General features: G+C 35.7%; 1 protein-coding gene across 1 annotated transcript in view; it reads right to left on the minus strand.

The window, feature by feature from the left end:
* The window catches only part of LOC129769989 (tetraspanin-2A), a 197,661-nt gene that overhangs the window by 101,240 nt on the left and 82,807 nt on the right, over positions 1-13,614 (minus strand). Inside the window, exon 2 of the mRNA XM_055772544.1 lies at positions 3,037-3,234. Coding sequence (XP_055628519.1) covers positions 3,037-3,234 — 198 coding nt within the window. The remainder of the gene's footprint in view (positions 1-3,036; positions 3,235-13,614) is intronic.

The following is a 13,614-nucleotide window of genomic DNA, read 5'->3' on the forward strand; positions in this document are numbered from 1 at the left end:
GAATTTTCACGCGTTTTCCGAAGTTTTTTTTTTCGTTAGCCACGTTTTCTTGCCGGAGTGTCCACAACCAGTTTCATGCTTAATTGGTCACCAATTTCGTTCTGAGCTTTTGGAAAGCTACTTCAACCTCAACTCTCGTCGCAAGTTGTTAACAGTTATAAAAATCATTTTTCATTTGCCCATGACCAAATTTTCCCAGTTGTTGAAGACAATATGGGCTTAATTGTGCAAAAATTTAGATTTTTCAACAATGTAGAAAAAAGGTTTTATTCAGTGTGTTTATTTTCCAGAACCACAAAATTATAATCTACAACTTCGCCTAAAACACCACTTCGATCAAATAACCCGTTTTGGCGTTACAATTTATTTTGTGAAATGGTACCATTTGCGTAAGCCCTTTCCAAAATTTATTCGTGGTCGTATTCAAAACACTTATACCATAAAATGACATCGTACCTAGTGCCAAACAAGTTGACAAAGTTTCATCTGAATCAAAAATATGAAATTCGTGTTGATAGGTGGAATGCCTCGGTTCACCGGTTCAGGTTTTTTTATTTGTTAGGAGCAGTCTTCCATGTTTCACAAAAAACACTGCGTCCGGAATAAACATGTCCACGCTGCTGTTCACAGTTTTGTGTTTGAGTACAAACATGATTTTTTCGTACCTATGTTAGAAAATGTGACATGTTTGTATTCGTGGTATGTTTGGACATACGATGTTTAATCCCAATGTTTCACATGATGTTCGAACATGGTGTACAGTTTCTCTTGCATTTTCACCCCAAGCACCGGCAGTGCGTAGAGTAGAAGAAGCGAATCGGACACCACACCACCACCACTCAACGCGTGGTGTGTTGGTATGTTGACAAGGAAAAAATGCTTTCCTTTCATGACAATGGGTGCTTCATCAAAAATATTGGGCAAATAAAATAAACCTCTTTTTCTGTTCTGAACAAAATAAATATCGATTGATATGAGAGTTTTTCACATTTGATATCATTATTTAGGGCACGCATCAATTTATATATTGAATTCATGTAACATTCGCTATTATTAGCTATTTGAACAAGTACTAAAATTGAATTATTCAGCAGTGACATGTTAGGCGTGACGCTAACCACTCGACCACGGGAACAACAATTTTGGCTGGATCTTTGAATACAAATGGCCAATACTGCTTGTTCGCGACGATCGCGACCCGAGCTATAAAACGAGCGGAGAAGAGGAGAAGAAAGGATGATGCAATCGCATGCACACATAGCATATGTAGTGCAGTGTAAGTGTAGCTTTTAGTTTTTTCCTTCATTCAGTTTGTGATAACATCGAGAAATTAATGGTGTGTTTTAGCCGCTGAAATTTCTCTGCTGGTTCTGCTGTGTGCCGCTGAAGGTTGCATCTAAAACTAATTTTTGGGTATTTATTTTTTTGGTCAGCATTTGTACGACGTCGCCCGCTTTGCAGTCGGCTCCCCATACTTTAATTGCCAACATGCACGCAAAAAAAAAATAGAAAGCTTCTTTCTATTCAGAGAATGTTTTCTTTGAACGAAACCAAGGATTATTTAATCAGACTTGCAAAATGTGCATGAACGATCTATAAAATTTTACTTAGTCGCGGCAATACATACACACACTTTTTACAGATACACGGGCCGAAGGTTGTGCAGTCCACTGATGATTCAACAAGAGCCAAAGGTTGTACCGCTCATGACAACTCTACACGAGCTGATGATTGCGCCGGCTAGTGATCATTCTATCCTGCATTCCTCGAGTCGAAAAAGACGCACCACGCTAGATATGGGGTGCAGACTAGGGGGGCGTTGCTGATTAACGGTCAGCTGCATCCCAATAGGAAGTATCCCATGTCGGGCACACGTACAGAGCACTGAAGACTGCAACATCCCAATTATGAGAACACTTGTAATACTAACCTCGAGTCAACCGCGAGTAATCGGTTACATATTACTAACATAGTTGTAAGCAAACATTGTCAAAATATTGAACTCCCGGCCCCGTTAGGCTGACGCCATATGAGCCTTAATAAAAATATATATTTTGGTGCATGAACTTATTGCCTCTTAGTTCGTGCAATTTTTGAAATGCGAACTAAATTTCAAGTTCGTTTCTGTGAAAAAGTATTCTACGAAGAAATGTTTTGGGATGAATAATATCTTTCCGTGTATGAAAAGAAACGAAACGAAAGCAATGAATACTGCGACATCGGGTGATATGTTTGTACATGATGTTCTTGAATTATAAACATCGTGTTTGTTTTCACATGTCTATGTTTGTGTATCATTGTTCGTGTTGGGGATAGACACTCAACACTAGCGAGAATCATGTTCGAATTCAAACAAAAACATGGAATTTTCACATCGCGTGGACATGTGTAAGTGTTTTTCGGAAGACTGGTTAGGAGATGTAAATTATTAGATGCAAATAATCTGAAAAAAATCCCAACTCCAATACCAACAATAGAAAGCTCATCGTCCAAGGCAATGGTCACACATAGTGGAGTTGTTAAACTAAAATATTCAGAAAATTACAATAACTCGCTCCGCTCGGAGGAAAAATCATAAAGTGCTGACGGGTTGGAGAAATGAGGCCATTATGGTTTCAGAGAAGCTGCGCCGGAGGAACGAGGCAGAATGTGGATCGCACGATAGGGAATGCTAACGCGAGTGTAAGTTGAAAGAGTAAACAAAAAACTTGCACTAATTACTGTTCGCAAAACATTCATTTTTTCCCTCCGTTGCCGAGGGGAGCAAATATGGGCGGGAAAGTCCGCCCACATTGCATGCATGCGGGGAAAGTCATATGTTTGTTTCTGTGGAAAGTTACCGAGTTACCGAGTGCAGAGAGAGTAACGTAATTTTCATATTCCCATTGCAACAGCAAAAAAAAACTTTTTGTCAGCCAATATATATACGAGTACGCCAGTGCGGAAGCTTTCCAGATCCGGAAACTGATTGCAGTGATGCATTCCCCCTCCCCCCGCCGTTCGCACTTGCAGATAAAAGTCAAGAATAAAACTCACTGCGTAGAGTGCCAACGAGTGCTCCATCAGGGCGCTGCAGCAGCCGAGGAAGGAAAAAATCATGACCAGCGCCCCGGTTCCAATCAGGATGTACACACCGATGTAGTACTGGTAGATATCCAGCAGCGCAATCCATTCGTCGAAGCCCGGCTCGGCCCGGATGTAGATCGTGAAGGCAAACAGTCCCGCTCCGATAATCTACAATGGAATAAAAAGGAAGAAATGAAAAAAAAAAATAGTGGAAGATAAGAGCAAAATACGGTAAAAAAGAGGCGGTTTGTTCCGAATACAGGAATGATTTTATCGTTGGTGTGCTGGGCTGAGAAACGGAGCGAACGGAAAATGAATGACTGGATGTAATGAAACACAGGAAACAATTTGCATTTTCTTTTCTTGCTGGTGGAGTCATTCGATAAGCTGTCTTAGGGTGATACCTAATGGTACCTGATAAATGCCTAAAATACTGAGTCTATTTTATTGAAACATGTATAAACATATAAACATAAGCATATCAAAAATCAGAGTTCCTAGCAAATATTATTTCTATGAAATCTCTCACGTTAAAGGTTCAATTCGCACTCCCGAAATTCTTCCGAAAGTAGAAGTAAAGTGACGAACCAGCCAAAAGTGTGGAAAGTCACTTAAATACAATAAAAAATAAAACTATGAAAACTTTTCCCATACTACACTCCGTTTCATAACTATAGCTTCTAAGGATGAGAAAGAGATTTTCGGAATGATGAAATGATGTAAAATGACTATCCATCTCTAAAAAATAGCTTTATAACCTCCATTGTTATGATCAGGCACGTGACATTCAATAAAACCAAAGTGCTGATGATTCATAACTTTTAAGAACCAGATGAACCGCCATTAAAACTATTTCTTTTTTCATGAATTAACATCAGTTTTGCTTGTTTTACAACAAGTTGCACAGGTTCCCTTTGTTCCCAATCAGATCCAAATAATTTTCAAACAAGCTGCGGAATCCAATCAAGCTTTTCTGAATCGCTGGAAACTTTAAAAAATTGAGTGATTTCAACGTTTTGAAACATACTGTATATCAGAGCTCTTAGATTTACAAATAACTTTTTTTAAGTGAGGTTGATTAAGAAATAAGTACGCCCTCGTCTAGGATTGCCACATACTGTGGATAGCTAACTGCTCTGATTTAATTTTTATTTCACTCTTTAGTACAATAGGAAAAGAAAACCTTTCAATAGCCAAAATTAAATGTTTGTATATCTGCTTTTACTATTCACCGTCAGAAGTGCAAGTTTGACAAAGTGTTTCAACGTAGGACTATGCTGCCGTTCTATGCATAGTTGTCCCATGTTCCAAAATCAGCAACTGAGAAAAACGCAATCAAAGTTTTGTGACATGTTTATCTACCAGACGCTTTAAGCATCTCTATTTAGCAATACGCTGGGTTTTTTAGAAGCAGAAAACTATTGTTTAATGAAATGTGAAAAGATCCCCTCATTTGAATTAACCAATCTTGGTTACGGGCTTCAAAATTAATGGTGGGACAGTTATGCCTAGAATATCAACATGGGACAATTGAACTTGATGTTGTTTTTTTGAAATGCTGGGAACAAACAATAAGTTTTTTTTATGTTTTCCCGAAGCACTATGCATAAAAACATCGTTTTATGAAGAAGGGAGAGTTAACACCGAGATGACTTCATTATCGCGCAGCGTCAGCATAGCCACCCATAAACATCATCACAGACAAAGTGCAGAAGATCATAAATTAGCCACCCAGCGGACAGGCGGGCGATCGAGACATAAACATAAACATTCACCAGACGAATTATCGAGAACGGAACTTTCCCAGGAAATCGATAGCATGATTTCATCATGCTATTTCACAACAACGCATCACCAGATCAATATAAATAGAGCAGGGCCACGATTGTAAAGTTAGTCTTAATTTAGAGTTAGTCTTAAATTAGTCTCAGTTTAGTCTTAAGCTTAGTTTTAAGTAAAAGTAGAGCATAGCTCTAAAATAAATAAAAAATTTTTTCTTTAAGTTCTAAGAAAGAAAATTAACTGGCGCCCGAATAGGGACCCAGAGTGTGCAGTGATAGTCATAGTGTGGAATCAAGTGTTATGAGTATTACAACGTTAAAGTGAAGTAGTCCATATCACAAGCACCGGAATAGTACAACTGTTAAAGGATTTGTACATCCGGACTATCATCAACCGCTTAACCCAATCGCAACAAGGCAGCCGTACGTAACGTTCCTGAGTAGCTGGTTTATCCTGAGGAAAGGGATCCAACGCGACGTACTGAGAAGGTGAGCAACACACTCCAGGTTCCTGCTCAGCAGATTCCATTCGCACCCGGCGAAGCTGAGATAAAAGGTAGTAATAGGACATCGGTAAGGACCATCTGAACACGCGTACCGGAGCTTGCTGAGATCACCACTGATAAAGGATTGGTGGCCAGAAGTACGTTGTCCCGCAGTCTCAAGGAGTACCCTCGAGATGTTCAGGCTAGTCATGTAAGTCAAATAATTTTTTTTTTATTATTATAAATATACCGCATAAAGCGAAGTGAAATATAAAAATACCGCATAAAGCGAAGTGAAATATAAATATACCGCATAAAGCGAAGTGAAATATAAAAATACCGCATAAAGCGAAGTGAAATATAAAAATACCGCAAAAAGCGAAGAAAAATAATAATTATCAAAATAAAATTATACCACACAACATCACAAAAATAAAAATAAAAATATAAGGAAATTAAATAAGAATACGAAAATACGAAACAAATAGAATTAGATAACGACCCTCTTTAAATAAAGAGGAAGAATTATTTTAAAGAAACGACCTTCTTTCAATAAAGAAGAAGAATTATTTTAAGGAACGACCTTCTTTTACTAAAGAAGAAGAATTATTATTAGGAAGCGACTTCTTTTTAAAGAAGAAGAATATTTTTTTGTTACTAATATTTAAGGAAAATTTTTAACTTTCAAAATTGATCCTGACAGCATTGCCGACTTATTGCAAAATTTCCATCTTAATATGGCTCAACAACAAATTCAAGATCTGATCAATCGAGTAAATGTACTCGAAAATGCAAGACCAGGAATCGCATTACAAGAGTTGGATTACAGTGATCCACCACTTTTCCTCCAAAACGCAGACGGAACACCCGTTAACCCAGAGTCTATCGAGAAGCTATCTGATTTGGTGAAAGATTTACCGATATTTAACGGCGAACCAAATGAGGTCAGCATCTGGATAAATGACGCTGAAGGTTTAATCAATCTTTACAAGCCTCATCATCAAAGTACAACTGATGAAAAAAATAAGTTTCATATGGTGTGTAAAGCCATAAGAAGGAAAATTCGAGGTGAAGCGAATGATGCTTTAGTAGCATCAAACGTTAACATAAATTGGCTATTAATTAAGAAAACACTTTTAACATACTATGGAGAAAAGAGGGATCTCGGTACTCTCGACTATCAGTTAATAAGTTCGCATCAACATGGTCAAACTCTTGAACAATATTATGATAAGATCAATAGATTGCTCTCACTTATTGCCAACCAAATTAAAACAGATCCTCGATTTCAACATCCTGAAGCCTCTCGTGCTATGATTGAGAATTATAATGATAAAGCTATCGATGCTTTCATCCGAGGTCTAGAAGGAGATGTAGGAAAATTCTTGAAAAATTACAAACCTGATTCGTTAGCAGCCGCATATGCTTACTGTGTATCTTTCCAAAATGTAGAATTCAGAAACCAATTAACAAGAAATAGAACTCCAACATTCGCTAGTGTCCCAAGAAACCAAATTCCATTACCACCTCCTATTCCTCCAAAAAGAAGACCTGAAATTACTAATTTCAGATTACCCTTTATACCCCCACAGCGACCGCTTCAATATAATAGACCTTTCCAAAACAATTATCCACTAAGACCTCAACGATATCCTAATAATCAACCAATAGTACCTCAAAGAAATAATTTCAACCAACCTCCTCAACCCCCCAGAAATCCTTTCAATCAAGTCAATAAACCTGAACCTATGGAAGTAGACCCTTCCATTAGAACAAAACAAGTCAATTACAAAAATAGGCCCCAAATTTCTAATCAATTTAAACCACCACTAAAAAGACCCCGAATGTATAACATGAATTCTGTGAACCAACCTGAACTTGAACAAATAATTGAAGAACATAATACAGAAATACCCGATGAAATGGAACATGAACAGCAAATCAAAGAAATGATGTCTAATGATTCTACCTTTGAACGCTATATGCAACAATGGGAACAAAATGAAAATTCGGAAGATTTCATTGAAGAAAATGTTGAATTCAATTTTTTAGGCTAAAGTCAACATTACCATATTTCTTATATTATGGTAATCCAAACAAACCTTTGAAAATTTTAGTCGATACTGGATCAAATAAAAACTTTATTCACCCTCGCTTTACTCAAATTGCACATACCTTAAAAAACCCCTTTACAGTTTCATCAGTCGGAGGAGACATTCTAATCAACAAATACTCACAAGGTAAGTTCTTTTTACCATATTCTAATATAATGAATAAATTCTACCATATGAACGAGTTAAAAACATTTGATGCAGTAATAGGACATGATACATTAAAGGAACTCAAAGCTATAATCAATACCTTCAAAGAGAAATTGATACTTCCAGGAAATTATGAAATACCTTTGTTACAGCATAAATTTCAAGAAATAAACAAAATTCAAATCAGGAATGAACACCTGACAGCAGAAGAGAAATCAAAATTAGATATATTTTTAGGACAATTTCAAGATTTATTTCAGCCACCTGATGAAAAACTACCGTTCACCACTAGAGTTGAAGCTGAGATCAGAACAACAGACGAGAATCCTACCTACAGCAAATCATATCCATATCCACAGGCATTAAAATCCGAAGTGTGCAAACAAATAGACAAACTTCTCAAGGATGGAATTATCAGACAATCACGGTCCCCATACAACTCACCAATATGGATAGTACCCAAAAAAATAGACGCATCTGGAGAAAGAAAGTATAGAATGGTAATAGACTATCGACGACTGAACGCAAAAACAATCAGTGACACTTACCCAATTCCAGAGACATCTGTAGTCCTTGCAAACTTAGGTGCAAACAAGTATTTTACAACTTTGGATTTAGCATCCGGATTTCATCAAATCCGAATGGCTAAAAAAGACATTGAAAAAACAGCCTTTTCTGTTAATAATGGTAAATACGAATTCGTTCGTATGCCATTTGGTTTAAAAAACGCTCCCAGAATATTCCAAAGAGTAATGGATGACGTTTTACGTGAACACATTGGTAAAATTTGTTATGTCTACATAGATGACATAATAATCTTCGGTAAGACTTTTGACGAACACCTAAAAAACATTAAGACAATCTTCGAAACATTACGAAAAGCAAACTTCAAAATACAACCAGACAAATCCGAATTTTTGAAAACTGAGGTTGAATTTCATGGATTCATTGTCTCAGAAAATGGACTTAGACCAAATATGAAAAAGGTCGAATGTATTCAAAAATACCCAGAACCAACAAATTTGAAGGAATTACGAGCATTCCTAGGACTATCAGGATACTACAGGCGTTTTGTCAAAAACTACGCAACACTTGCTAAACCGTTGACAAAACTTTTAAGAGGGGAAGATGGCCATCGCCAAATTCCTAAAACTCAGTCAAAAAACTTTTCGATCAAATTAGACGAAGAAGCGCGACAATCTTTCAAAACTCTCAAAGAAATTCTATCTTCGGAAGACGTACTCACATTCCCAGACTTTGAAAAATCATTCATACTCACGACCGATACATCAGATAAAGCAATTGGTGCAGTATTATCACAACAATTTCCAGAAGGAGAAAGACCCATTACTTTCATTTCCAGAACTCTTTCAAGAACCGAGGAAAATTATGCGACTAACGAAAAAGAAATGTTGGCAGTTGTTTGGTCCCTTAACACATTAAGAAATTTCATTTATGGAACAAAAATCAAAATTTATACTGACCATATGCCACTAACTTTTACGTTATCCCCAAAAAATAGTAATGCAAAGCTAAAACGTTGGAAAGCATATCTGGAAGAGCATGATTATGAGTTACACTATAAACCAGGAAAATCCAACATTGTAGCTGATGCATTATCCCGAATCCAAATTAATTCATTAACCGCTACACAGCATTCCTCTGATAATGATGACAACTCCTATATCCCATCTACAGAAACACCTATTAACGTATTCAGAAATCAATTAATTTTCAAAATCAATCCAAGATCTAGTTACGAAATGAATATTCCATTCGAAAAATTCAAGAGACATATATTTTGTGAACCACGTTTTACAGTAGAATTTTTAAAAGACAAATTAAAAAGATTTTTAATACCAGGAATAATAAATGGAATTCTAACAGATGAACCAATAATGGCAACAATACAAGAAATATACAAAGAAAATTTCAATTCACAAATTGTAAAGGCACGATATTCACAAACACAGGTTACAGATATAAATGAAGAAGAACAACAATTAGAAGAAATAAAAAATGTCCATAATTTCGCTCACAGAAACGCAAAAGAAAACGTACTACAATTAATAAAGCACTTCTATTTTCCAAAAATGAATAAATTAACTCAAGACTATGTAAAAACATGTGAAATTTGTAAAACTGAAAAATATGATAGAAATCCACAAAAGTATATCCCAGTTAAAACTCCAATTCCAAATTATCCAGCAGAAATTATACATATAGATATTTTCGTTTACAATCAAAATGCATTATTTATATCATCCATTGACAAATTTTCCAAATTTCTAAAAATTAGACCAATCAAATCAAAATCTATTGCACATATCAAAGATGTATTAATGCAATTAATATACGATTGGGATGTACCTGCACAAATTGTAATGGATAATGAAAGCGCTTTTGTATCAAATGTAATGGAACAACAGATTAAAGGATTAGGAATAGAAATATTTAAAACACCAGTACACAGATCTGAAACAAATGGACAAATACAAAGATGCCATTCAACAATAAGAGAAATAGCTAGGTGTATAAAAGCACTAAATCCAGAAATAACTATAAACGAATTAATACAACAGGCAGCCCATAAATATAACAATTCGGTTCATTCAGTCACAAATGATACTCCACATAATATATACCAGGGAAGAAATATAAATAATTTGCCATTAGAAGAATTTAACAAACAAAGAGAAAAATTACACGAAAGAATAATCAAACTTTATAAAGAAAAAGAAGAAAAATTACCACAGAACACATATCCAAGTTATACACCAGATACATATGCTTACGAAAAATCAAATGATATATCTAAACGAAAAAGTAGGTACAAAATAATCAAAATCAAAGAAGACCATAACACACATGTAATAGACATATATGGAAGGAAAATTCACAAAGCAAATTTAAGAAAACCCTAATTGTAAATTCTTTTCCATCTTTTCAGACTCGCAATCTGCGTGTCTATTGTTTGGAGAAGCTAAAATCAAGATAGGTTACATCAGGATAATACACCCAATCAGTTTACTAGAAATAGAAAATACAATAGCAGGCATAAACAGAGAAATTCAGAATCACCCTTATCCAAACACATTGTATGAATTGATTCAGATAAAAAATTATAAATTGTATGAAACATATTTAAAATTAAGACCCAAAACAAGAAGGACCAAAAGATGGAACACGATCGGAACCATATGGAAATGGATAGCTGGAAGCCCCGACGCAGAGGATCTACGAATAATCAACAGCTCGATGAACGCCCTAATACTCCAGAACAACAAACAGGTGATGATTAATGAAGCCATCAGTAAACGCATCCAGGAGATAACAGACGTCGCTAACCAAATATTAACCGTCGAAAGCGAGAGACTCAAAAACCACTCCATGGAAATAAATCAGCTAGTACTCCTGTCAAACCTCGATTCACTACAAAATCAAGTTGAAACATTAGAAGAAGCCATACTCATGGCAAAACATGGCATTCCTAGCAGCAGAATATTATCGATGAGAGATTTTCAAACAATTACCACTTTTCTGGACAATCACAATATTTATGTCGCATCATATGAAGAATTACTTTCAATGTCAACACCTCAAGTTACCTTGAACAATACACATATAGCATACATGATGAAAGTGCCCCAAGTATCAACAAATACGTATGAGTACAACTATATTGATTCCACTATCAAAAATAGCAAACGCATTTGGATAAAACAAAATTACCTTTTGCGAAATCAAACTCATATTTACGAATTAGAAAAACCATGCGAAAATCCAGAAAATGTATATCTCTGTGAAAGCTATTTTCTTTAACCGACATCAGAATGTATTCACAAACTAATCCAAGGCAAGCATTCAAATTGTACTTTCGAAAAAGTCTACTCCACAGGATTAGTAAAAAGAATCAGCGAAGCAGTTATTCTCATCAATGACGCTAAGGTTGAAGTGACCTCCAATTGCAGCAATTCAACACAAGTACTCGAAGGAAGTTTTTTATTACAATTTGAAGACTGTAACATCTATATCAACGGAGAACTTTACGCCAATCTCGATGTCAATATTCCAGGACGACCTTATCATCCCACAACAGGTCTAATTGTTCATGAAGCGCATATCATTGATTCACCTTCAAATGATTATCTTTAAAACTTAACACTCGAGCATAGAGATACATTAGATACTCTAAAACTAAAAAATGAGTCATTACAGTGGTCATTGAATTTATTCAGTTCATTGGGAACTACGACAATAATCCTCATCATAACCGCAATAGCGATATTTTTCTTTCTCTCCAGAAGATCAACCACGAAAATTCAAGTTCAACTTCCAGAAGAATCGACACAAAACATCGCATTGAATGAGCTGAAGTCAGCAGAACCAACGATCGAATTATCGGACGAGCGGAAGAAAGAAATCGAGAATTTTATTAATATGCCATCACCATTCCGGACCGTTAATCAACTTTGAGGACAAAGCGATCAAGAGGGGAAGAGTTAACACCGAGATGACTTCATTATCGCGCCGCGTCAGCATAGCCACCCATAAACATCATCCCAGACAAAGTGCAGAAGATCATAAATTAGCCACCCAGCGGACAGGCGGGCGATCGAGACATAAACATAAACATTGACCAGACGAATTATCGAGAACGGAACTTTCCCAGGAAATCGATAGCATGATTTCATCATGCTATTTCACAACAACGCATCACCAGATCAATATAAATAGAGCAGGGCCACGATTGTAAAGTTAGTCTTAATTTAGAGTTAGTCTTAAATTAGTCTCAGTTTAGTCTTAAGCTTAGTTTTAAGTAAAAGTAGAGCATAGCTCTAAAATAAATAAAAATTTTTTTCTTTAAGTTCTAAGAAAGAAAATTAACTGGAGTGATCTGCAATACTTTTGCTGAATATAAATCTCATTATTGTAAGGCATTCGCTAACAAAATGTACACTTGTTCTGTTAAACTTTTTTTTTATTTGTTTGAGAATTAATTCGTTGTTCCAAACCAGAAATGAGTGCATTAGCCGTGCTGAAAGCGTGACATGAAATTCTTGTACTTGAACTAATTTGTTTATTATGGATCTACAAAAAATACATGGTGATACAATTATGCCCGCAATATCCACATGCGATAATAGAGCTTGATGTTGTTTTTTAAAGACTGGGAACAAACTATAAGTTTTTTTCTGTTTCCGGAAAATTGGGCATAAAAACATCACTTTATTTTATGAAAAGTGAAAATTGTCAAAAAGTAACATGGGACAACTATGCGTAGAACGGCAGTAGGCCGTAGTGAAAAAAATAGAAAATGGAAATGTAAATCGGATGTAACAAAAAAAGAAAAAAACTGAACACTTGAAAAAGAAATATTTATTCAATGACGCTTGAGATGTTTAAATCAATCGATTAGAAATACGTGTAACAATTGTAACACTTGTAGTCAGGGTTGCCTACTAGAATTTCCAAAAATCAGGGATAAATTTGACAGGGATCCCAGTTTTTTACGGATAATTTTCATTCTGATGAAGTAAAAAACACAAAAATCTGGCAAAATCAGGATCATTTCTGAAAAATCAGGTAAAATTGAGTGTTTGTCAGTATATTAGGATATCCCGAGTCGTCGGCTATTTTTGCGTGAAATTCAAAACTTAATTTAAGATGCTTGCGACCAGGGTTGCCAACTATAATTTGAAAAAATCAGGAAGAATGAAAATAAAAATCAGGATAAATCAGGATAGCTAATATTGGGTTGTACAAAAAGTTAATGTCGATTTTTGGGAAAACAAAAACATAATTTTCAACCAAAGCATTATCATTTTTTTCATATCTCTAGTTTTGTTTAACAATCTTACGCCATCACCATCACAGCCTAAATATTCTATCCTCACAGAACATGTTTGCTCCCTCGTCGAAAACTGCTGCGAGCCACACATGTGAGAAACAGGTTGCTTGATAGTAGCTCATAATACAGAATCCATCCCAAATCCCACCAGAAACAGAGTATATCTTTCT

The sequence above is a fragment of the Toxorhynchites rutilus genome, chromosome 2, assembly GCF_029784135.1.
Source record: "Toxorhynchites rutilus septentrionalis strain SRP chromosome 2, ASM2978413v1, whole genome shotgun sequence".
NCBI lineage: Eukaryota > Metazoa > Arthropoda > Insecta > Diptera > Culicidae > Toxorhynchites > Toxorhynchites rutilus.